The sequence below is a fragment of the Ascaphus truei genome, chromosome 3 (genome assembly GCF_040206685.1).
Source record: "Ascaphus truei isolate aAscTru1 chromosome 3, aAscTru1.hap1, whole genome shotgun sequence".
In the NCBI taxonomy this organism is placed as follows: Eukaryota; Metazoa; Chordata; class Amphibia; order Anura; family Ascaphidae; genus Ascaphus; species Ascaphus truei.
The window spans coordinates 420763495-420789053 of NC_134485.1; the positions used below are offsets into that span (position 1 = coordinate 420763495).

General features: G+C 46.2%; 1 protein-coding gene across 1 annotated transcript; it reads right to left on the minus strand.

Annotated features, from left to right (window-relative positions):
- Positions 1-25509, minus strand: SPCS2 (signal peptidase complex subunit 2). The gene is made up of 5 exons (XM_075592769.1): positions 25369-25509; positions 10002-10085; positions 5171-5331; positions 3335-3469; positions 1-1399 (listed from the first exon to the last, which is right to left on the minus strand). Exons 1-5 carry the CDS (start codon positions 25405-25407, stop codon positions 1213-1215), a joined length of 606 nt encoding a protein of 201 aa, XP_075448884.1. The 5' UTR covers positions 25408-25509; the 3' UTR covers positions 1-1212.
- Between the last annotated feature and the right edge of the window lie 50 nt (positions 25510-25559).

Here is a 25559-nt window from a genome sequence, read left to right on the forward strand (position 1 = left end):
TAAAAATGCGGGTTTTATTATTGGCCTCAAGACGCAGCTAAGCTTTACAGATAGTAGTAACAGACTCGTACTTTTTGCCTCTGCTCCTCTTTCCCCCTCAACATACGGTGTAAAAAAAACAAACAAAAGCAAACGTTTTTACTCCCATCAAATAAATATAAAAGTAAAGAATGGACAGAATTGTGTTCAAATAAAAGGTTTTGTCCTGAAATCCTTTAAAAAAAACAAAAAAAAAACACGCAAGTGTCTCAACAGCCTCAAACTGCTTTTATATCATGTATATGAACCCTATAGGATCTCCAGACAATTGAATCTAAAATAAAAGGACTGTATATCCATATTTTCTTCACAGCAGTCACTAGGCAGCCGTCTGGTTTGTAAGGTCCTTGACGTGCATATACATGTGTCATTACATTTAGAGGTTGTTTCTTTTTTTTTTAACCGGTACAGTTTGGCTTGAACAGTGCCCTCCTATAGTACTTATTAGCTTACCAATAAATGACCACAGCGGTCCTATTCCTTTCCATGTCTAAGAAGAAAACAATAGGTTTCCCATTTACATTGTTGCAATGGCAGTGCATCCCATTCAGAAAGCAGCGAGACTCTCCATCCCACTGCTGCACAAACACGAGAGGCAAATTAATAAGAATCTAATTGTCACAACCAAACCTGGTTCTGAACTCAGCACCTGGTAAAGAGAGGACCTGCATATCAGGGTGTATGTACAGCACCACCCGAGTGTGGGAATATTTGCTCCATGATACTGGATGTTCCCACTGTGTCCTGCTTGGCAGAAAGACAGGCAGGGCCTCTCTTCACCAGTACAGCATTGTTCAACACTGAGCTTTGTAAACAGCGTGCACCCCCAAATTCTGGTCCCAGGATGAGAATCAATGTTGTCTCTACATTTTATACGATGTCAGAAGTCGACATGACATTGCTGTTCAGATAGGACAGTAACAATTGGAATACATCGTGAAAATCACCATTCCCTACTCAGGATATCAGGACAAAACCTTGGCATGAGCCCTCTCTCTGCCCAAAAAGGTCTGCAGCACTTTACACAGCACATTATACCTGTGTGTACAGGTGAGAAGCAAAGTGTTGCAGGCCCGCGGGGCAGTGACGAGAGAAACATTCCTTTTTTTTTATTGTTTCACTTCCGTTTGTTCCCTCCGCAGAACCCGGCAGAAAGGCCCCCGGCCCGAACTGTTATTTTGTCTTCTTTTCCATGGCCAAACTGTCATGGAGTTTGGAGACTTCGGGCTCAAACACCTCCATCGGTAACGTGCCGTTCTCGTCAAAGAATTTGGCGATGGATTTGGTGAACTCGGCATCCCGCTGGTGCTTGTTTTTGCCGCTGATGTAGGTGACTTTCAGTGTGTACTTGTCATCGAATCTGAACGAGACACGGATTGAATGACATTAGATCTCTGTCTGTGACTTAAGACCATTAAATGGCTATTCCATTGATGTACATACATACATACATACATACATACATACATCAAAAAGCGTAGTCCTACCAAACTTAGTTTTTTTGTGGAGCATGGGAGGGGGAATTACAGAAAACTTAAGAACTCTTATCAGTGTTTCCCCTCATATTTCTAATGGTCTATAAAACACATTTACTCACTCAGGCCCCATCATTTCTATTGTAGGAAATAGACATTTTAAAAGTGGGAAAACTTTTTTTTAAAGTCCAAAAATATATAAGAGCAGTTTCTGGAACTATACACTGTGCGTGTATACATATACATTTTAAATTTTTTCAAGTTGAGAGTCTTGATTCCAAGAGGTGGAAATATACCCAAGATTATCCAAAATTTGGAAACAAAACCCATTCAGAACAGGAGTAGACAGGCTAAATGCCTATACAATTAGGGAAAACAAAACCATTGTCTTTGAATATACAGCTACACCGTTGTATCAAGACTCGCTGCGGCTAAAATAAATAATTAAAAGCTGTGGATCCTGTGCGGTCTCCATGCGGGAGATCCATGCTTCCGGATTGTAAACGCTGCACTGAAAACAGTAAGGCTAAGGCCCCGCTGCATCAGACAGCGCGCCCGCGCTGCATACAGGCGGCACGTGGAGAGGCACTTCATGCTATCTGCAGTCCATAGGGAGCATTTTTGCGTGCGTCACTGCTCGGGATTACAATCCTATTGCAGCCCCTGCTGGCTGACGCGTAGTGAGATTTGCCGGGAGGAGGGACTGGGACCGGCTCGGGAGGATACCAGGAGATGGTGAGTAGCGCACACGCAGCGGGACCCAAGCCTAAGGCTGCGGTTCCAGTAACAGCCTGTGCGCACGGCGCGCACTGTGCGTGTAAGCACCGCCCCTCAATGGGGCTGGGCCCAGTACGCACCGTCACGCTGAAGGTGCAGCCGCGCTGTGCTGCAAGGTTTTTTCCAACTCAATCAAATTGAGTTCAAACCTTGCGACGGAGGCGTGGCCACGCCCCCACCGGCAGTTCACCCAATGAGGGCAAACCAGCCGCGTGACGTAATGGCCACGCCCCCGCAAATCCCCGACCACACCCCCTCCCGTCGCAAGCTCCCTCTCTCCCCTCAGACCGCAGAGCGCAGTTAGCGCTGTGCATGTGCCGCCCCCCCCCCGCCGGGCGCGCATGTCACAGACATGACTGGGACCGTAGCCTTAGTCTAGATACATTTGTAGATCTTCTCAACTAACAATCCTCACTGAATCTATACAACTTTGATCAAATTTCAATAAAACTTAGCACGCAATGATTGGTCTGATAACAAGCAAATGCTTCCCCCCCCACCCCCCCCATTTACTTAAAGGGGCAGTCCCTCTTCGATCAAAGTATCCCAATACTGTACCAGGGAAATGTTTAAGGGCTTACATCTAGGTGGATACCTCCCTCTTACCAAAATCTAAACCCCAAGTATTTCTCAATGATATGTTAAAAGTCTGTTTGTAAACATGGTGAGCGGAAACTTGGGAGGGGCATTCATATTCTTTGGCCATTTCCATCCCTTCTATCTGATGTTTTGCGCGCTCAACAAGGAGTTTGCAAAGGCAATCCCCCTCCCTTACCTTTACTGGCTCTCTGATAAGGACAGGGGGGTATAAAGAGATAGGCGATGCTCTGTCTGAAACACTTCCTTCCCCCCACCCTCCATTTAGAGGCCCAGAAAATACATGTGTCCGTAATTTCCAAAAAAAAAAACAAGCAGCGATAGATTTTCTTTAAACGTGACTCCGTATGTTTTAGGAAGACCATTTGCTTGTTACATTCCTTATACACTTGTTGTGGTTATTTTGGGTGGCTAGCCGTGCACACCGCAGGGAGGTCGCACATTACCGTTTTAAGCTGGAGGATAGGTGCCAAATGTCATCAGGGTCCATTCCCGCGGGATCCTTCCGGTGAGCGACCAGGAAGATGCTCTTTTCCTTATACGAGGTATAAACGGTCAGGACGCCCATCATCAGGAAATACGTTTACAGGAGTCAAGGTTAAAGTTCATTAGCAATCTTTTACATTGACAATAGTTGGAAATGGAAGACAAAGTATTTAATCAACATTACACTAAAATCACACGAGAACTGGTTATCTCGTGGTGCACCATCCCGTTACTCTGAGCTGCCTCTGTGGAGTGACATCGCCTTAGGCCGTGATTACACAGAAAAAAAACCGCCAGCGCTCAGAAACAAAATACACCAAATTCAAGTAAATTTACCTGTAACGGCGTGCGCACCGCCAGGAGCTGCAGGGCGAACAACTGGAGAGGAGACAGAGGATTTTGTTATTGGCCGGCGACAGTCGCATAACGTGAGCGGTTCAGCCAATGAGGGCGAACCACTCACAGCCACGCCTCCGCCATGCCTCCTCTGCTACTCTTTGGTATAATCAAGTTGCTGCTCGGCGGCAGCACAGGGTGATGTCACAGGATAGCGCTGCCGCCCTGCAGCTCTTGCTATAAATCAAGGCCCTAGGCTCATTTATAATGAAAGAACACATTGCACACTGGTAATGGTGCATATGAGTTGTCTGCATATTATGCCTGAATTAAAATGGTTAGAGGATGTCTAAAGGCCGCCGCTCACCTAACGAGTGTTGTGAGGAAGTAAAATCAGGGGTAGCCAACTCCAGTCCTTAAGGCTTTGTTTATAGTAGGAGCGCGCACGCCTGTCGCTCGACAAATCCCTGCACTGTGGTCCTAGGCGATGGAGAGGTGTGGCCGTGACGTCACGCGGCTCCTTCGCCCTCATCGGCTGAACCACTCGCTTGACGCGGCCGTCGCGCGAAAAATCAAAAATTGTTTGTCGGCTAAAAAATTCTGCCGCGTGGTCGCACACACTATGGCCGCCCTCAGAGGTGCTATGTGTTCGCGCCGCAGCGCTCTCTATAAAATCGGGGCCTAAAAGCTACCAACAGGTCAGGATATCACTGCCTCAGCACAGGTGGCTCAGTTGAAGACTGAGTCACCTGTGCTGAAGCAGGGATATCCCAAATACCTGGCCTGTTGATGGCCCTTGAGGACTGGAGTTGGCCGCCCCTGGAGGAAAATGGACAGAGCGGAGCTGTGAAACGACCCTGACTGAATCGCTGAGGTTACCACCAATCAGGGCTGCCCGGCACAACAGTATTCTGCTAATCACATAGAAGGGTATGTGATGTGCAACCGAAACTATGTCATGTCCTCTATCATTACAGTCCTTCTTCCCTCACCGAGCCCTTTTTCATTAATAAAGAGTATCGTGGTCATGTCATCCCCAGTGAACTTTGCGTCCCCAATAACAATTCTCCTTGTGATCTTTGTCAAATTCAAGCTCCATAATTAGGTCTTCGGGTCGGTGACCTTTCTATGAGCCGCGTTGTATACACTGCAGCCCCATATAAAAGGAGAAAGGATTACTGCATGACAAAAATTAGGAGGGGATAAAAAAAAAAGATGGAAGCCATCGTCATACTATGGAAATTGCACAGCCCCTTAATCCCAGCTGGAACTACAATGTAATGAGAGGGTTAAATCTGAAAAGGACAAAAGAGAAAGATGGGAGAGTGGTAGCGCAATTCGTCCAGATTTACCATCGCGAGGCCGTGACATTCTCAGGCTTGGTCATGTCCTGACTGTGCATCACATTAAGAGATGTCGGCCCCAAAAAGGAAACCTCAGACTGCTACAGGAAAGGATATGAGATAACGCAGAAGGCCAGCACTGGCTTAGACTCTGGGAACGGGTGCAAGTAATCCCACACCAGGGCCACGATGGCGAAGACGCAGGAGATAGTGCAGATGATGAGGCGGCCGTCGATCAGGCCGAAGTTCTCCACGTACTTGTACTTCTCCAGGAGAACCTGACGGGACACGAATTGCAGATCATTAGCATCTCCAAGTGGTGGGTTTCTACCCTTCTAAGATCAGAGGGAGCCTTACAGGAGGTGCGATAGGGGTTATTGCACAGTAATCCTGCGTTATCTGGCACTCAAGACACAGGCAGTTAACACAGGATAGAGGTGTGATAACGTGTCGCAACTTCGTGAAACCTGGCTATGGGCCTAGATTTACGGAGCAATGCTTTTCCATGCGACCCCTTCACTTGAATAGGCCAGAACGGGTTTGTGCAAGAAAAAGGTGTAATTAAGGCGCTAAATGCCCTATAAATACTAACACCATCAATTCCAAGTGACTTTGTGTCATGAACAGTGCATTAAACATAAACTAGCAAGTGAAAATATAAAATAAACGGTGTAAAGACCCCCTGCTTCCACCCTCTGGTGGGGTTGTCTTCACTCTTCCCCAAATAGTAGAACTTGTATCACACGATCCAGGGGGAGCATAAGGGCAAAAACATAGAAAGAGAAACTCTAAGTGCAGATGTAGGTACAGTGCTGGGAATAATCCCTGTTGAATCTTGGCTCCTATGTCTATTTTACTCACAAGAGATAAGAGCGTCTCCTGCAAGCGGTAGTAGGATCGGGTGACTGAATCGGAGCTCCAGACGGAGGCGGTGCGGTGAGAGGCGGTGGGGGCTTTCATCCAGGCTATACCACCAAGCTTTTGTAGCTTTAATGCTGTTTTAATAATATGTACACACTGCAAGTGTGCATTTTTTAAGATTTATCGATAAATGAAGCCTTTCTGCCAGATCTGTGCATTTTTCTCCCTCTCTCGCTGAGGTATATCCCCTGAGTGACGGAGGCCATTGGTTACCGCTTCATCATCCGTTTATTGATCTACAATGCCTGAAAAACTCTCATCTCTTGTGAGTAAAATAGACATAGGAGCCAAGATTGAACAGGGATTATTCCCAGCACTGTACCTACATCTGCACTTAGAGTTTCTCTTTTAATTTTTTTTCCCCTTATGCTCCCCCTGGATCGTGTGATACAGGACGGGTTTGTGTCAAAGCACGGCTTAGTAAATATGGGCCTGTGCGAGATGGGGAGTGGGATGTATTAAATCAAGTGGTGCTTAACTCGTCCTCAAGCACCCTCTCCCCCCCCAACAGGTCAGGTTTTCAGGATATCCTAGCATCAGTTTAATGGGGTAAATGTAGCCAACTGGCACCAGATCATGGCATTCCGCTGGCAGGCTGGAGCGTCTCCCCCAGCATATCGTCAAGCGATGCTCGTGAGGGCCCTTTCTACTTTATCTTTGATCCCAATCTACGAGGGATTACCTAGTTGTGGAATCAGTTGTAACAGATTGGCCGTGCACAGCTGACAAACAAACAGGGAGGGCTGTAAAGCAGAGAGCTAATAAAAATTATTTAGTGGACACCGGATACAAAATGCGTAGGACAGTTACCTCTAACGCGTTTCAGGTAACGGTCCCCCACTTTTTGTATCCCGTGTCCAATAAATCATTTTTATTAACACGACGCTTTCCAGCCCTCACTGTTTGTCAGCTGTGCACGGCCAATCGTTTGTTTCTCACCTCTCCCTCTGTTCAATGGAGCAGGGAGCACGCTGCTGCTTCCTTGGCAAGACAGAGTATTCTTTCTTCCCCGAATCAACTTCCAAGAAATCAGTGATTACATGCGGTGAGTGTCAAGGGTTGTTGCGGGAGGTGATGGATGTGTCTCTAGAGACTGGTGTGTTCCAGCCGTATCTCTGCTTTAACCAGCCCCGACAGCAACCAGACACCGCACACAAACAGGACAGTTAACATTCTGATAATCATTACGTCTGACACGGTCTCTGCAACTTATTGTGGAAGCACACATTCACCCCTATGTGAGGATTCCTAAATACAGCATTATACATGTTTTTCACCCATCAATATGATGGTATCACTGGAGATTTTGTAGCATCGATCTGGGACGTTCTATGCAACCATCCTTTGTTGCAACGGATCCCTGGTGACAGTGGCAGTAATATATCAAGTCTATGATTACACCCCTTAATTTATCCCTGCAGTACTGTATATCATTAGCGTGCTAAGGAATTATATGGTGTTGTGATAAAGTAATTACGGTGCCATCATTAGGCAAAACAAACATATGCAGCTGATATGCTTGAATTATTCCCAGAAAAAATATACAGTTTGCGACGAAGGGGCGATAACGCCCCCGCCGGCGGTTCAGCCAATTAGGGCGAACCAGCCGCGTGAGGTCATGGCCACGCCCCTGGAAAACCCCAGCCACACACCCCTGTCGCAAACTCCTGCATTTCTCCACGACAACCCCTCCACCCGGTCTGGTGTGTGTATATATAGCTTTAGGTTGTCATGGTAACTAGTGTGCTCATTAGTATTAACTCTTGTATTACCGGAGGTGAATAGATTAACGCAAAATGATATTCAAGAGTAATTGAAAACAAAGGTTGCAGCCAAGTCTCCGGAGTAGAGTGAATAAGAGCAAGAGAGTGTCCCACTGTCTGGGGCACAATATGCAACAACCTACTCAGGATGTCTCTATAGTGTAGATCTGGACAAATGCATCTCTCACACGGTCTAAGACACGATTGATAGACAGGTTACTCATTTTAAACATTTAAACATTTAATGTGTTTCATTGGGCGATATTTATAAAAGTTGTTTGATTAACTATGTTTTGTTTATACCCATCAGTGTGCACCACAAATGGACACCTTTGATCTCTCAATATTACTGAAATAAGAAGACTTCACCTAACCAATCTCTTTGATGGGGGCATGACGGATATACATGGACCTGTCCATCAATGCCGCAACCGGCAATAGTGCGCCCAATCCTGCTTTGCCACTGTGAGCGCAAAGCAGGATTGGGCACGCTGGGACCGGCCATGGCGGTGACTGACAGCACAGACAGCGCTGCACGACTTAGCAGCGAGGCGGAGATCTCTTGGACTCTGCCCACCCCTGCTTTCAATTACAGTGTCATGGTCGTGGGTGGGGTAGGGGGGGCGGTCAGAGGGGTGTAAGTGTGCAAGTCAGAAACACCCCCCGCAAGTGGTGCAGGTGAGCAGAAACAGATTCAAATTGGTGTCCAACCCATTGCGTATTACGACTTCAGGGGAAGAATGCCAATGCAGCCCCTCTCACCCCGATTGCCACTGAATCCTGGGATGGGGGCCTCTCTGGGTACGTCGTCGAGCGGATACGAATTCTTTGTGTTCAGCTTTCTTACACTTCTAACTCTCTATTCATGCGTTAATGTTAAATTGTTTTACACTATGGAGAGTGCGCTCTATTTTTTTGTGCCCGAGATTTCCTGTGGATTCGGTTCATTCAAGAAAAAGAAGAAGAAGAAGAAGAAGAAGAAGAAGAAGCTGCCTGGACTTCATTTCGATTTCCATGCGATTTAGATATTTATTGCCTTACAATTAGAGAACTTTTTATTCTTGACCCAGGTGAGTAAATCACCGACTCGCCTAAGGTTTATATTTACCTCTAGATTCATTGTTAAGCTATTGTATTAGGAAATAACTTAACTTCATTTTGCTTAAATGAACCATTACATTTTGTGGCTTTTTTTTTACATTTTATTTAACACATGTGCGTGAGATTTAAACTCATACACGCGAGTGTATTATTTATATACAGTAAAGTCTGGTTATCCATCCAAACAGGACCGAGACCATGTTGGATAAAATCAGGAAACATGAGGGGGGAGTGAAACAAATGAAATATTAAACACAGTATAAGCGCGTAATATATTAAATGCAGTACAGTATAAGTTGGTATAATACATACACATTAGGTTTATTAATACAGCACATTACTATTCAACAGTTATTGCTTAAAGAAATGAGTTACGCAGCGAGCGCAGATGTTGGATAAATCAGCATTCTACTGTACTACGTAATTTGGCACTAAAGGTCACAATCTAAATAACCAAGTAATTATTATTGAAGTATTTAAACTTTATATTTATTACCATATATGTTTGGTCAATTGGATGTAGCATTGGACACCCCTGTCTTTTGTTGTATACATTTTGCCACGCTCAGTAGCACTCTTCTTGACATAAATATATATTCATGATGTGGTGGGGGTAGGAGTTTGAGCTAGCTGGGAATGTGTGTGTTAATCAATTTCTGACTGGTAACAGTTGTATGGAGGTAGGTGGCACCTCCCCCCAGAGCTCACTCCTCCTCACCTTTTTAACTTGGGAGGTCTTTTCACTTTGCTGCAAGAACAGGACCTACTATGGTTCTTTCCCCTCATATGGAGGTAACGGGAAGGGTTCACAGTGTAGTGTAGGACCTGCATTTTTGGTTATACTTTGACGTTTGGTATGCAGGCTTATGACGCTTTGGCTAAAGGGTTTAACTAAATAACCAAGTAATGACTATTATTATTGAAGTATTTAAAACTTTATACTTATTACCATATATGTTTTGTCAATTGGATGTAGCATTGGGCACCCGTCTTTTGTTGTATACAAGAAGAAACAGACACACGCACAAATTCAACAAAATATATAGGTTTCTAAATAAAAGGAGCAACCTGTAACGCATCACATCTAGTAAGACTCTGACCATTGCTGCAGTTAAATTCTATACATCTATGACCATTTACTAACCAGCACGGACTTACTGTACCTTTTTGGCAGCATCATCCAAAGAGTTTTTTACTGCCGAGCCGTCCCATTTGTCAATTTTTACTGGTTTATCATCAATCTTCCACTGCATGGAGGGGAAAAAAGGGAGGGAGAAATCATTTAATCACGGCATCGACCGCGGAAGCTCGATAAAGAGATCTCTACATGAACAGTAGTGAGCGACGTCTTAACCCATCCCTTGCCGCAGGGGCATGCAACAGGCTGACGAGCAACGCGGGGTTAAACCAGAGCTTTGCCATGGAACATGGGAAGGTTATTCCGTGACTATAATTGGCAAGCTAAATTAATGCTAATTTCATTTTCCTGGCGGCACCTGAGGAACCCTGTAAAGCAGGCCTGCACACCTCCAGTCCTCGAGGGCCGCAAACAGGCCAGGTTTTTAGGATATCCCTACTTCAGCACAGCTGGCTCAATTAGTGGCCCAGTATAACAGTATAAGTTGTGCAGGCCTGCTGTAAAGGATTGAAAAGATCTGAACTTATTTATCCATTGGCACAACAAAAACCCCATCATACTACCTGAAGTACTCCTCCTTCCTGGTACTGTACTACTTTTAACCCTTACATGCTCAGTTATTTATGTTTTTTTATAGTTACCCTCTCTTTTGCTAGGCATTCATGTTGACGATATACTTTACTGGAAGCCCTCCCGTGGTTAGCTATTCCTGATTACACAACATAAAATAACCCCCTGTAGGAGAGCACAAGCAACAATGGTGGTTAATGACAGGCCTTCCCACATTAGGATCATCGCATCCCGCTTCAGTCATAATACAGAGACCAGGAAAGATTCTCTAACACGTACCAAGGGCAAAAGGATATACAACACACACGTTATGGTAGGTGAAAAAGGCAACAAAAAACCTCCACCGTTAGCATATCGCCAATAAAGAATATCACTTGTGAGCACAGTCACATGTCTTAGACAGGTCTGCAACTCTGCCTTTCAACCATAATCACCTAGCATAGAGTGCTCCCACTGCAGCAAGGGATTCTGGGAAATGACAGAACACGTGTCACCTTTTGCCTGGAATATCCATTCACATGGAGCCCATATAAGCAAATGCATCGCTGTTATACACACACACACACACACACTAATAATAATAGCAGCACGTTCTTGTATAGCGCTGCTAATTGTACGCAGCGCTTTACAGAGACATTTTGCAGACACAGGTCCCTGCCCCGTGGAGCTTACAATCTATGTTTTTGGTGCCTGAGGCACAGGGAGATAAAGTGACTTGCCCAAGGTCACAAGGAGTCGACACTGGGAATTGAACCAGGTTCCCCTGCTCCAAACTCTGTGCCAGTCAGTGTCTTTACTCACTGAGACCCTCCTTCTCCCACAAAAAGGTATACACAAAGGTTCAAAAATGGCCACCCAACTGAAAAAACTGCCTTTGAGGGCTAGCTGTTTCCTCAGGTAAACTTCTTCCCCTCTGGGGACCGAAATGTCGGGATACTTGGTGTTCTATGGAAAAATATAAACCCAATTTATTGGTTTTCCAACAACTTGTCAGTTGCGGTATTTAATGTATGCTTCATGCACTTACACCCCTTCCTATAGATATCCATATATAGATATATAAAAAGCAATGCATTACAGGCCCCTCCGGAAGCCAAAAAGTGTTAAACTCACAATAATTTTCTGCTGCTGAGAAACATTGGGTCTGTGCTCCTCTGGCACGGTCTGACACCAAGCAGAAGCTGCAAGAATAACTTTTGCTTTAGCATTTATGGTCTAATCTGCAAAACAGTATCTGAAATGACGACAGATTTTAAAATGGTAGAGACCGGTCATATGGACAAGTGCTTTCAATCTATTGCAAAATCAAAACATGTTAATAAGTTGGACAGCACCGTTAAAGGCTTCCCACAACCTACCTCCCTTTTCCCATAAAACCTGCTATTTTTGATTAATTGGCACATGGCATGCAAAGTCTGAGCCTCTACCATCAAGGAGGTTTCTCATTCAGTCTCAGAGTAGGTCCCAGTGCAAGCGATCTCTTTGCACCAACGTACCTCAATGAAAGAGGTGTTCCACATACAGAACTCTTAGGGATTTATTTCTATCTGTTCAGCGTCTCTCTAACCACTTCCTTTCCGGTGTGTAGCACATTGAGCCTTATCCGGTCACCGAGATCTGTATAGTGATGTTATGACCACTGCTGCCAACTCCATTACAGCTCTATAGCAGGACATGGAGTGCGGCACAGCGGCGTGATATACTAAGCGTTCCGAGATGGGGCTCATCAAAAACAGGAAGCACAGACAAAACACAATGCATCCCATTCTCACCGACACGGGGCAAGCAACATACGCTCAATGAAAGGCCTCCCAAGCTCAAAGCATTTAGACCCATATTCACCATCTGGCACACTCAAGTCAACAGGACATAAGGCATCTTCAGGCACTGGTCTAACGGCATAGCACGACTTAGTAAATACGGCCTTAAGTGTTTCTATCCAATTTGCATTACCAATGAGAATGACGATTTTATTTTTAGATATGTTACCAGGAAAAAAAAAATACATTGAGATATACAAATCTCCTTAAGTATGTCCTGGGAAGGCACAGGGAAACCAAGCGTTTCTCCCAGGATCACAGAGATGCAGGTGTCCTAGGCAGGAACTCACGAGCTTATGAAGGTCAACCGCTCCTCACCATGCTTATGGGACATCGGTTTATGCCAAAGGAAGCGCATGCAACACATTGGCCACAGCTGTTTTCACTCTCAAATCGGTATTCAAATGAGCTGGTCCAGGTTAATGTAGTGATAACAAAAAGGTATATATGCCAATGTGTAACATTTCAACACATATCTTCTATTATCAACTGGTGAGACCCTATAGATTAGATAACAGTTGCTGCATTAGGCCACCAAACAACTTTTACTTATTACATATTACAAAATTCTAAATACTGTACATTAATATTAAAACGTATTCTAAATATACTAAACCTTTGAAGCTTATTTGACACCTTGTTCTTTAATAAATCAGAGTTTTTGTTATGTATAGCACTGACTGTGTATGCCACCCTGTTCATAGCATTTCTGAAGCACAATAAGTCCCGATCTGTTAGTGCATGAGGTAGATAAACGGACTTCTGAATGATCATGAGGAGATCAGACACTGGGACTCAGAGATCGGGTTAACCCACTTCTAAAACCTGTATTTTTTGATTAGGGTGGATTTTTTTGTCTATTTTTTTAGTAGTGCTTAAGCAATTTTCTCAGCACCGCGAGATATAGGTTTGCATTTATTTAACAGGCGTTCACCTGAATTTACTGGTGTCACCCCATATCATGGGATAGCAGGCAAGTCAGAAATAGGACGTGAAAGCAAATAAGGATCATTTAAAACAATCTGCTTTCATTGTAGCTTCTCCTTCGCTTATCACAAGTTTGTTTCTTATTGTGTTATCATTGCTACCTCCAATACAGTTTGAGCGGAAATAAAGCTGTTGAACGAATGCCTTCTTGCTCTAGTATTCATAATTCCAGGTAGCTTATTAATATAGCAATGATAAAGAACACTTATGGGCAGGGATGGAAAAATCCTGGGCACAAAGAATAAAGAATCCTGGCATTAATGTTGTGACGCACTGATTGGGTGAGAGTGCTGCGGACATAGTGCACGCGCGACAGATAGATTAGAGATAGATATGTGGGGCTGTCGCTGAGCGCAGTGTCTTCCGCTGACGCACGTGATGGGGAGGCGTGACATCACCTGGCTGGTTCGCCCTCACTGGTTCAAACGGCAACGTGATGTGGGCGTCGCGCGAAAAATCAAATGGATTGGTCTCCAAATCCTGCCGCACGCGTCACATAGTGCTCAGTATGGCCGGACTCGTGCGAGTAATGAATTTGTTTGTGCCGCGACCGCGTGCACTATGGCCGCAGCTGTACGCTGCGCTTAGTGCCGGCGACAGCGACGTCGCTTCAAAACAAATGTATTGAAGCCGTCGCGTGCACTTATAGTAAGCGCGACAGCGACGGATTGGTCGCGGTCGCTGGAAGTCAAGTACATTTTTCCAGCGACCACAGCGTGACGTCACCATCGCGTCGCTGTCGCCGGCACTATAAGCGCATCCTTAGTCTGTCGAGCTGGGAGGTGTGTGTGTTAGTGACCGTGTCACAGATACACACCGACAGAGCTCCTTGATCAATAAAACTCTGGCGCCTAAAAGCTTATGCTCGAAAGAGAGCTACGTATAGAGCTATATTTGTCCACCCATGATTATGCGCACGTTCACATGTCTTATATAGCTCCACAAATCTGCCTTGTCCCATATTGACACAGTATGCTGAGCTTTAACTGCAGCAAAGGAGTCGGAGAACCGCAGGTTATTTGCATGGCATTACCCAGAATCCTTTGCCGTGCGATTATGAGGCGAGGCAGATTTGTGGACGGGCTCATAAGTGTACTTTTATTAATTATCGCTGTATGGTGGAGGTTGTCACTTTCTACTCACCATAACTTACTTCTGTACCCTACATGTACACAATCTCAACTTGAAAACTCTTTATTTACACCAACTTTTATCCCAAAATTATAATATTGACAAAGCCATTTCTGTTACACCCGTAGAATCTCTGCCTCACTTATAAATAGAGCAGTAACTCTTGAAAACAAAAACAAAAAAAAAATATTAACAACCAGCTTTATTGCAACCTTTTTTTAAATCTATTTCAATATGATTGTTTTCTCTCTGATCAACCTGGTGCAGATCTTTTAATGCAGCCACGAGACTAGGATAAACATACCCTTCAGAGTATAAACGTCCTTTGGGGCGAGATAAAAAGGTGTGCTGGGTCCAGGTCTGACTAGTAAGCTGGACACAGTAGAGCAATGAGAACTTTATGACGTCTAGGATCCTAGTCAATGTGTCGAGAAGCAGCTTTTCTGTGTTGGGGAAGAGACAAGCTCCATTCTAATAAACAGGACTAAATACAAATCTTCTCCAGCACAATGAAGTGGCTTCAAAATAAACAGAATAGGGGGTCTTAATCTCAAGCCTACAGAAAATGGTGCATGTTCTCCCCAAAGCCACAGTACTTGTAATATAGTGTACAAAACAGAACCAGTCTTTTATAAGCCACAGTAGAACAGCAGCTGTCCATACACACTAAAGTACATACAGTATGTTCATGCTGGATGATTACATTTTTTTTTTATATAATAATATATACACACACACACTAATAATAATAATAATAATAATAATAATAATAATAATAATATGGAGCTGCCCCACAGGGTTAGAAATAATGAAGACTTTGAAATGTTATCTCTGGGAATGGCTGCCTGACACCTGGGATATGTACATTGCTAGCAGTTCCTGGAAGGCAGCTCGGCAGTTAATTGCGTGCGGAGAAGTACATTATATTAGCAAACAGCCCCTGACAACAAAGCTGGGAGGCGAAGGAATCAAACTACAAAGACCAAGATGTCAAGAAACCCGGGAGTGCAGTTACGTGTCTGCTAGAAATCCCCCCAATATGCTTCACTAAAATAGTCACATATCATACAGCGATTTAACTGCAGACACAAATTCTTAGCAGCAAATGGGCACAACTACTGTATCATTTTTAGCTCTCAGTCTATTTTGAACATGGATATTTCCCTGTAGCATTTAATGGCTTGTGTGGCCAAGTCTGGGCTGTGAAATGTGCAGAATCCCACTGGACTTAGCTTGGTTGGTGGTTCTGCACGGTGAAGCTGGTCGTGGTTGCAAACTAGACACACGTTATGGTGTGTAAAATGTGACAACCCTTCCACTATATAAACGTACAGCAAATAGAGGAAACTCATGACTGCATTTACATGTCTTAAACACAAGCTCTTGAAGTACGGAGATTGAGGCCTAAATTATTAAAAGAATTCAAACAAGAAATGTGAAACGTAAAGAAGGTACCACATACACAATGTTGTGTTAGTTCAGGTACTACATTTTAAAACTATAAGATAACAAAAAGCCTCAAAAGGCAGGAAGAGTGAAACCATGCCCCAGTCAGGGTCACCCCAATTTAAGCCTCAGCCACTCGCACTCTTATCTTGAGACAGGTGGAGTACCACGTCTGAAAAATGTAACAGGCAGAGAAACGAAGCGATGCTACACACAACCTGCCCCCGTGCATGTTGGAATTTGAGTACTACAGAGATTCCGGCTCGGTGGACATGTGAAACTTGTCAAGGTAACAAGTCAACACATGTAAGCTCCCAGGAACCTTATCGCAGATCATGTGGCAGTTCTGGCACTGGAGTTCTGGCCTGAAGGGTAAAGTGGATGGGACTGTTCCAGCAAACAGGATGTCTTTAAAAGCTCAGTGGTGGAAGCTTCTCGGCACCAGTGCAGCAATCACAGGGTCTTAACGATGTAGGAACAGAGGAGATCCACCTATCCTGTTCTGACCGCTGTCACAGCTGGGCTCTTGATCAGCTGCTACCACATATACAGTGACACTGGTTGGGAAATGGCACAAGGGACATGGGTGTGCTACTCCTTGTACCATTCCCAGAACAGCACAGAAAAGTTGAATTCCTTCACTGCCAAATGGGCCAGCATTGCATTGTAAAGCAGGGTAAACCCAACAGCCATTATTACATTCTTTCAGACTCATCTGCCTGAGCTTCCGGCCCTGAATATACATCGCATCGAGGGTTTCAAACATGCAGGTATCCATACAAATCGACTGTACGGTAGAAACACTATATAAGTGCATCCACATCTCTTCTAGGATTCCTGAAACACAGAAACAGGATAGAAGGCTACTCTGAAAAACGGGAGTGGAGGTGAAGTGCCTTTTACTTCAATCTTAAAACGTATTGCAGTTAATGCAGCAGTGCTACCTACCCAGACGTGACTTATCAGCGGTCCAGCAACGAGTACTTCTTTGTATAAAACTCGGCCATAACAATATGGAAATAAGTATAAAGGGCTGTTGTAAGGTGCAGGCTTTTACCAATCACTTTACAGGAACAAATCCTCCCCAAGCCTGCTGGTCAGAAAGCGTATCGCACAGCAGATGCTAATGCCAATTATCGACTATGGAGACATAGTATATGGCTCGGCACCCCAAACCCACCTTGGCAAACTTGACACCCTCTACAATTCAATTTGTTGTTTAGTTCTCCAAATCAACTACAACACACATCACTGCGAAATGCTCAAAGAACTAGATTGGTCATCACTCTAGGCGCAAAGTTCACCTTTCCTGTCTTGCCTTCAAATACTTTCTGGGCAAGCTACCCATCTACCTGAACAAGCTCCTCACCCTTACCACATGCAGCACCTATCACCTGAGATCTGACTCCAAAAGACTGTTTATGGTCCCAAGGCTCAACAAAGTATCCGGACGTTCCTCCTTCTCTTACCGCGCACCCCAAAACGGGAACAACCTACCGGAGACTCTCACATCCTCCACCAGTTTAAGTTCTTTCAAAACTAAGGCTGTCTCACATTTTAACCTGGTCTGTAACTGTTTCATACGCCCATAATATATATTATCTCTAACTGTGCATGCAATGTCTTGTATATAATGTATACCCTGTTCATTTATGCAACTGTACTTGTAACCATGTATTATTTGTCTTATTAACTATGTCCAGGACATACGTGAAAACGAGAGGTAACTCTCAATGTATTACTTCCTGGTAAAATATTTTATAAATAAATAATCACGTCACCCTGGCTACAATAGAAGGCAGAGCTCCCTACTGCCAGATACAGGTAAGTAGCTGGGAGGTAAGCCGGGGGCGAGAAGCCCTGGCCCGCAACTATTTAAAACAGCATTGATCCATGTGAAAAAGGGGATGCGGTCTTCACATTAACACCCCCCACCCACCCACCAAAAAAACTCATGTTCACAGTTTAGACTGAGGATTGTTCTCCAAGTCACACAAGAGTGAGTCGGGTGCCCAGGACAGTACAGGGGACACAATCAATGCAAAGCCCTGTGAGACATGCATCATTCCTCCTACTGTTGAGCGCAGGGAACACCTTGCAGCCGCTGTCCCAGTATCCAGCTACAGACACAGGGTTCAGGTTCTGCCATTTACCAAAAAGAATCGCTGTTTACACTGTCATCTACAACAGGCCGTCCAGTACGTGGCCCTGCTGTGCTACGCCCCCCAGTACCAGGACGAGGGGAACTGCTGTGCAGAGAAGGAACGGGCTAATGAGAAGGACGCTGCCTTGAAAGACGCTGAACCTGGGTTTTAACCCATATCTGCTCTTTGGACAGCAAACTTTCTCCCTGTGCCTGAGGAACCAACCATTAAATATACAAGCTCTGAAATATATTATGTATAATACATAATAAACAATTTTCCTTATAAAAGAGACACACACACACACCTTATTTAATGACATTGTCAAATTGTTGCCATTAAATTATTCTTTGCTCTAATTTGTTTTCTTCAGAAATACGTTCTCCAGCTGTTCCTATTCCGGAGGAAGATTATACCAATGTTTAATCCTTTCCAGGTAAAGAGCATTAGCAGCTGTCACTCTGCACTGAGTTTCTTCCAAACCAATAGACGCCTGTAAAAAGGCAATTGATTTGATCGTGTTAAATGTAGCAGTACATATTTCTAACACGAATGGCTAAATGCCAGAATAAAAAGCTCAACGGCCTGATGATTTTTTTCAGAGTTAACCAAGTCTGTGGTTTGAGGGAACAAGAGCCTAAGAATTATTGTTTAAAGAAAATGCTGGATATTTTATACAGAGTAAGGCCAGGTCCCCGCTGTGGCAGACGCTGCAGGGACAAGAGCCGCCCCACAATGAGGCCTATCCCGCTGCGAGGGGGGGCGCAGCGCTGCGCCGACAAACGCCTGCTCTCAAGAAAATGGAGATCATGAGTCGCGACGGAGCGCTAGGCCACGCCCCCCACGAGTCAGCCAAATGAGGGCGAACCTGCAGGGGGACATCACGGCCGCGCCCCTGTCACGCCCCCCCCCCCCTGTAGTTCTTTGCAGACCGCGGAATTCGGCTGCACACGCCACCAGCCTCGCATGCAGCGCAGCCTAAGGCCGCGCATATAGTGCGTGCGGCGGCGTCACCTGTTGCCGCTAGCGAAAGTTGTATTTCGCTTTCCGGCGACCAGGTCTTTGATTAGTTAAGAGGCTGTCACATGTGGCGACAGTCTCTGAAAAATCAAGGCGCTGAGCCCCTGCATTCTCCATGAGGATGTCTTTAGAGGGGGCTCACGCGAGCGTCCGCAGGCGTGCTGAGGCGCTGGATTTTTCAGCCGACAGCTGTTTTTCAGAGCGCTGTCGGCTGAAAACATTCAATCAGCGCGGAGCAGCGTCAACGTCACAGCGCCGTGACGTTGACGTCAGTGCGTCGCGGGCGATTGGCCCAGCGATGTCACTGCCCCGCCTCCCTCAGTCTCCCCCCGCCTCCGATCGCGCCCGTTGACTCGCCTGCATGGGCATGAAATCGCGCAGATTTCAGCAGGCGAGCCTCAGCGTCAGCGCGCCTCAGCCCTGCTACACCCTCCATGGCCCCAGCCTTAGGCTACGTTTATAGTAGCGCGACGGCATGTGCGATTTCACGAGCTGCGATAACATAGTGCAGTTGCTGATATGGGCTGGCCATAGTGAGCGCAAACTTTGATTGAGCCACCTGTGCTGAAGCAGGGAAATCCTCAAAACCTGACCTGTTGGGGGCCCTTGAGGACTGAAGTTGCCCACCTCTGGTCTAAACTTGCACACTGGTATATTCCCAAACATATACTGAGACATACACACGTACAAAAGATACACTTATGTTATAAACCCCGACAACTGTAAGCCGGCACTATTTTGCATATACAGTGCTACTTCTCTATTTTATTACAAAACGGTCACAGGATGGAGTCTGCATCCACGAGAAAGCACAGCTGAAAGCCATTTATTTTAGTATTGCCCTCGGAATAACCTCTCCGCGCCTCATTCCACCCAATTCAGGCCTCGTATCCCCTGCAATCCTTCTCTGAAGACGTGCCTTGCTGCTCCTCAGCCCGTTTTATTTCCTGCGGTTTCTGAACAGACACCTTGCGCCCTGCGAACGCTGCAGCGGTTGCGCAGTATTGGGTTGGCACGACCCGCTCTTCTTCGTTGCTATAACCCATTTCAAAAACAACGTGTAAAGAAAAAACAAAGAAACGAACGAGTAGGTCCCCTGAACAGCTGTTAAACAAACTCGCTATTTGCCACTTGGGGGAAATGCGTTAAAGGAGCCCCACATTCATCATTCACATCATTTCAACACTGAAGTCTGGTCTTGAAGAACATTCAAGCGAACTCTTGATTTCTGGCGCCCAAAGGCTGGGTTACCGAGGGGTGTGGACTGGAACATTTTATTTAACTACTGGCCCTGTGGCTTTGTGACAAACAAAATCTACCTGGGTTGACAGATCATAAGCCAATAAGTAAATCTTCATACGCAAATCATGGAAAATATGAAAATTCGGAACCTATACAATAGGCCCCCTACAATGAGCACCCCGCGTGACTGCCCCTTTCATATACTCCTCGCTAAAGTTTGTCACTACAGCAAAATTCAGGGTCAGATTAAGATATCTTTGGGATGTCATTTGTCCCACAGCACTGTACCTAAAATATTAGACTGTAAGCTCTTCCGTGCAGGGATTCATTGTGACTATTAACCAACTAGTTCATATTGTATATATTGTATATATACCGCCACGTTATACATTTAACTAAAGCAGAATTATCATAGGATCACATTTTCTGACTTTTAGATCTGGGCATTTGAGCGATTAATCCTTTATCTAAAAAGCAAAGTAACTATTTGATACTACTCTATTTTACGGATGCAAGCTTTTGATTTCAACATTAGGATAGAGATAAAGGTAGACGTAGACTCCATTGTTTGCCCTTATAAATAATAATATTGGTTTGGATGTGTCAGTATCAACTTATTTGCTGTCAAAAGGGCCAGAAACTGAACGCAAGTCACTAGCAGTGAAGGGGTTAAATGCGCATGCAATATATATGGAGAAAAATAGCAGTAATAGAGCACATTGCAAAAAGTGCTTTATTCATACACAACCTGTATCTGTCTCCCAGCACTGGGGGTTAGTGCACCCAATCCTGCGTTAACTGGCATTAGTCAGTGTTGGTTACTGCCGGATCAGGTGCACTACCACAACGGGATTTAGCGTTTGGTGTGAGCATTATGAGGGCAATTCACTATTTCACTATCTGGGACAGAGACGACACCCCCCCCCAAGATTATTGCCACACCTGACAATATATATATATATACAAAAAGAGACAGCACACTGCAGGTATGGTATCAAAAAAGTGTATTCAGTAACACAAGGCCGCCGAGTGTTACTGAATACACTTTTTTGATACCATACCTGCAGTGTGCTGTCTCCTTTTGGCTATCAGGATCCCCTGGTCTCTCTATATCTATCTATCTATCTATATCTATATAGTGTTCGACAAACCTATACATTTGCTCGCCCCGGGCGAGTGGATTTAACCCCCGGGCGAGTAAATATTGGCCCAAGCAGCACACGTTTGGTACTAGGTGGCGAGTAGATTTTTTGGTGATTTGTCAACCACTGTATGATATATATATATATATATATATATATATATATATATATATATATATATATATATATATATATATATATATATATATATATATATATATACATATACACTGGTTGACAAATCACCAAAAAATCTACTCGCCGAACAAAAAAAATCTACTCGCCACCTAGTAGCACACGTGTGCTGCTTGGGCTAATAGGAGCTCGCCACGATGTTAAATCCACTCGCCCGGGGCGTGCAAATGTATAGGTTTGTCGAACACTGTATATGTATATGTATATGTATACACACACACACACACACACACACACACACACACACACACACACACAATAAGCGCTACCAATAGAATTATAAGGCTGCAGACCCTGCAGGTGACCTTAAGCACACTAAGGATTTGGAGGCTGTACACTGTAAAATCACTGTTGGGCTAATAAACATGTAGAATACATTTTCATGCATACATTTTCATGCACATTGAAGGTGCTATATTGGTCCCAGAAAGAGCGAGATACTTTGTTGGCCGAGATACCATTTAATGGACCAACATAACATAAATCTTACAAGGTTTGTCATGTACAGGAGGACAATACCCTATCCCAGGATTCCTATCCTCTTTACACCTCATTCACTTATGTATGTATACACCAGCGGGAAATACCTTTGTTACAGTAACTGTTATATATGTAGATCATCTCCACACCCCATTCCCAGATATACATTTCAGAGGAAGATTATGATGTGGGATTAACTCCATGTGCTGTGTATTAAAACCTGAGGAAGGTTCCCAGGCAACGAAAGGTTGTCCCCCCAACATGGCTGTATTTGCAAGAAATATACTTGTGTTTTTTTTATTATTATAACTTTTGTGGTGTGCAAGCTGGTTAACTTTGCGTGTATTGAAACCTCACATCTCCAGTTTAGAGAGCACAGATAACGCCGGCTCTCTAGATCCTGCACAAGACAACCGTGTACGGATTGAGGTTTGTCCATTACAAGGCGGGTGCCAATAAAGATACCAGTTGTGGTGTCATGCCAATGTAATCCAACCCACGCGATACCCTGCTCTCTCGCACACACCAGGGAGCACGATACCCTGCTCTCTCGCACACACCAGGGAGCACGATACCCTGCTCTCTCGCACACACCAGGGAGCACGATACCCTGCTCTCTCGCACACACCAGGGAGCACGATACCCTGCTCTCTCGCACACACCAGGGAGCACGATACCCTGCTCTCTCGCACACACCAGGACACACGATACCCTGCTCTCTCACACACACACCAGGACACACGATACCCTGCTCTCTCACACACACCAGGGCACACGATACCATGCTCTCACACACACACACCAGGGCACACGATACCCTGCTCTCTCACACACACACCAGGGCACACGATACCCTGCTCTCTCACACACGATACCCTGCTCTCTCACACACACACCAGGGCACACGATACCATGCTCTCGCACACACACACACACACACACACACACACACACACACACACGGGCACACGATACCCTGCTCTCTCACACACACACCAGGGCACACGATACCCTGCTCTCACACACACCAGGACACACGATACCCTGCTCTCTCACACACACACCAGGGCACACGATACCCTGCTCTCTCACACACACACACCAGGGCACACGATACCCTGCTCTCTCACACACACACACCAGGGCACACGATACCCTGCTCTCTCACACACACACACCAGGGCACACGATACCCTGCTCTCTCACACACACCAGCGCACACGATACCCTGCTCTCTCCCACACACCAGCGCACACGATACCCTGCTCTCTCCCACACACACACCAGCGCACACGATACCCTGCTCTCTCCCACACACACACCAGGGCACACGATACCCTGCTCTCTCCCACACACACACACCAGGGTACACGATACCCTGCTCTCTCCCACACACACACCAGGGTACACGATACCCTGCTCTCTCACACACACACACACACACCAGGGCACACGATACCCTGCTCTCTCACACACACACACACACCAGGGCACACGATACCCTGCTCTCTCACACACACACCAGGGCACACGATACCCTGCTCTCTCACACACACCAGGGCACACGATACCCTGCTCTCTCACACACACGATACCCTGCTCTCTCACACACACCAGGGCACACAATACCCTGCTCTCTCACACACACGATACCCTGCTCTCCACACACACCAGGGCATACGATACCCTGCTCTCTCACACACACCAGGGCACACGATACCCTGCTCTCCACACACACCAGGGCACACGATACCCTGCTCTCTCACACACACACACCAGCGCACACGATACCCTGCTCTCTCACACACACACCAGCGCACACGATACCCTGCTCTCACACACACACACCAGCGCACACGATACCCTGCTCTCTCCCACACACACACCAGCGCACACGATACCCTGCTCTCTCCCACACACACACCAGCGCACACGATACCCTGCTCTCTCCCACACACACACCAGGGCACACCATACCCTGCTCTCTCACACACACACACGATACCCTGCTCTCTCTCACACACACACACACCAGGGCACACGATACCCTGCTCTCTCACACACACACACACGGGCACACGATACCCTGCTCTCTCACACACACACACCTGGGCACACGATACCCTGCTCTCTCACACACACACCAGGGCACACGATACCCTGCTCTCTCACACACCAGGGCACACGATACCCTGCTCTCTCACACACAGCAGGGCACACAATACCCTGCTCTCTCACACACACGATACCCTGCTCTCCACACACACCAGGGCACACGATACCCTGCTCTCCACACACACCAGGGCACACGATACCCTGCTCTCTCACACACACACCAGGGCACACGATACCCTGCTCTCTCACACACACACACCTGGGCACACGATACCCTGCTCTCTCACACACACACACCTGGGCACACGATACCCTGCTCTCTCACACACACACACCTGGGCACACGATACCCTGCTCTCTCACACACACACCAGGGCACACGATACCCTGCTCTCTCACACACACACCAGGGCACACGATACCCTGCTCTCTCACACACCAGGGCACACGATACCCTGCTCTCTCACACACAGCAGGGCACACAATACCCTGCTCTCTCACACACACACGATACCCTGCTCTCCACACACACCAGGGCACACGATACCCTGCTCTCCACACACACCAGGGCACACGATACCCTGCTCTCTCACACACACCAGGGCACACGATACCCTGCTCTCTCACACACACCAGGGCACACGATACCCTGCGCTCTCACACACACCAGGGCACACGATACCCTGCTCTCTCACACACACCAGGGCACACGATACCCTGCGCTCACACACACCAGGGCACACGATACCCTGCACTCTCACACACACCAGGGCACACAATACCCGGCTCTCACACACACCAGGGCACACAATACCCTGCTCTCTCACACACACACCAGGGACCAGCACAGCTCCCATTCATTTTCTTTTTGTCAATAACAATAAATACATGTTGAAATACATGTCGGATTCTCCAACAATCTGTAGTCACAGAAAAGCCCCACTAACAGACGTCTCCCCGGTGACTATGCTGCTATCCTGGGCAGTCTCCAGCCCGGGGTGACGCTGCTGCCCCCCTCACTGACTCAGCCTCACACCACCTCCCCTCCCACACAGGGGGCCGCACCCCGCCGCCCATACCCGCCAGAAACCCCCCATTACTTTCTCCAGCAGTCCGTTCTTGCCTCCTCTCGCCGCCATCTTGTCTCATCCCGCTGTCGCTTGACCTGTCCGCCGCTGATTGGTCGATGTGGAGATGTGACGTGTCCTTTCAGTTTGTAGGGAGGGGGCAAGGACTACAACTCCCAGAGCCCTCAGGGAAGTGACGGCTTGGTTCGGGGAGGTGCGGAGCA

What these genes read in the sequence shown, in the direction of transcription:
- SPCS2 (XM_075592769.1), bottom strand. Translation starts at nt 25,407, where the DNA reads ATGGCGGCGAGAGGAGGCAAGAACGGACTGCTGGAGAAA. An exon ending in AGAACGGACTGCTGGAGAAA is followed by an intron (nt 10,086 to 25,368) that starts GTAATGGGGGGT and finishes CCCTCCATGCAG; the next exon opens with TGGAAGATTGATGATAAACC. An exon ending in TGGATGATGCTGCCAAAAAG is followed by an intron (nt 5,332 to 10,001) that starts GTACAGTAAGTC and finishes GTGTCCCGTCAG; the next exon opens with GTTCTCCTGGAGAAGTACAA.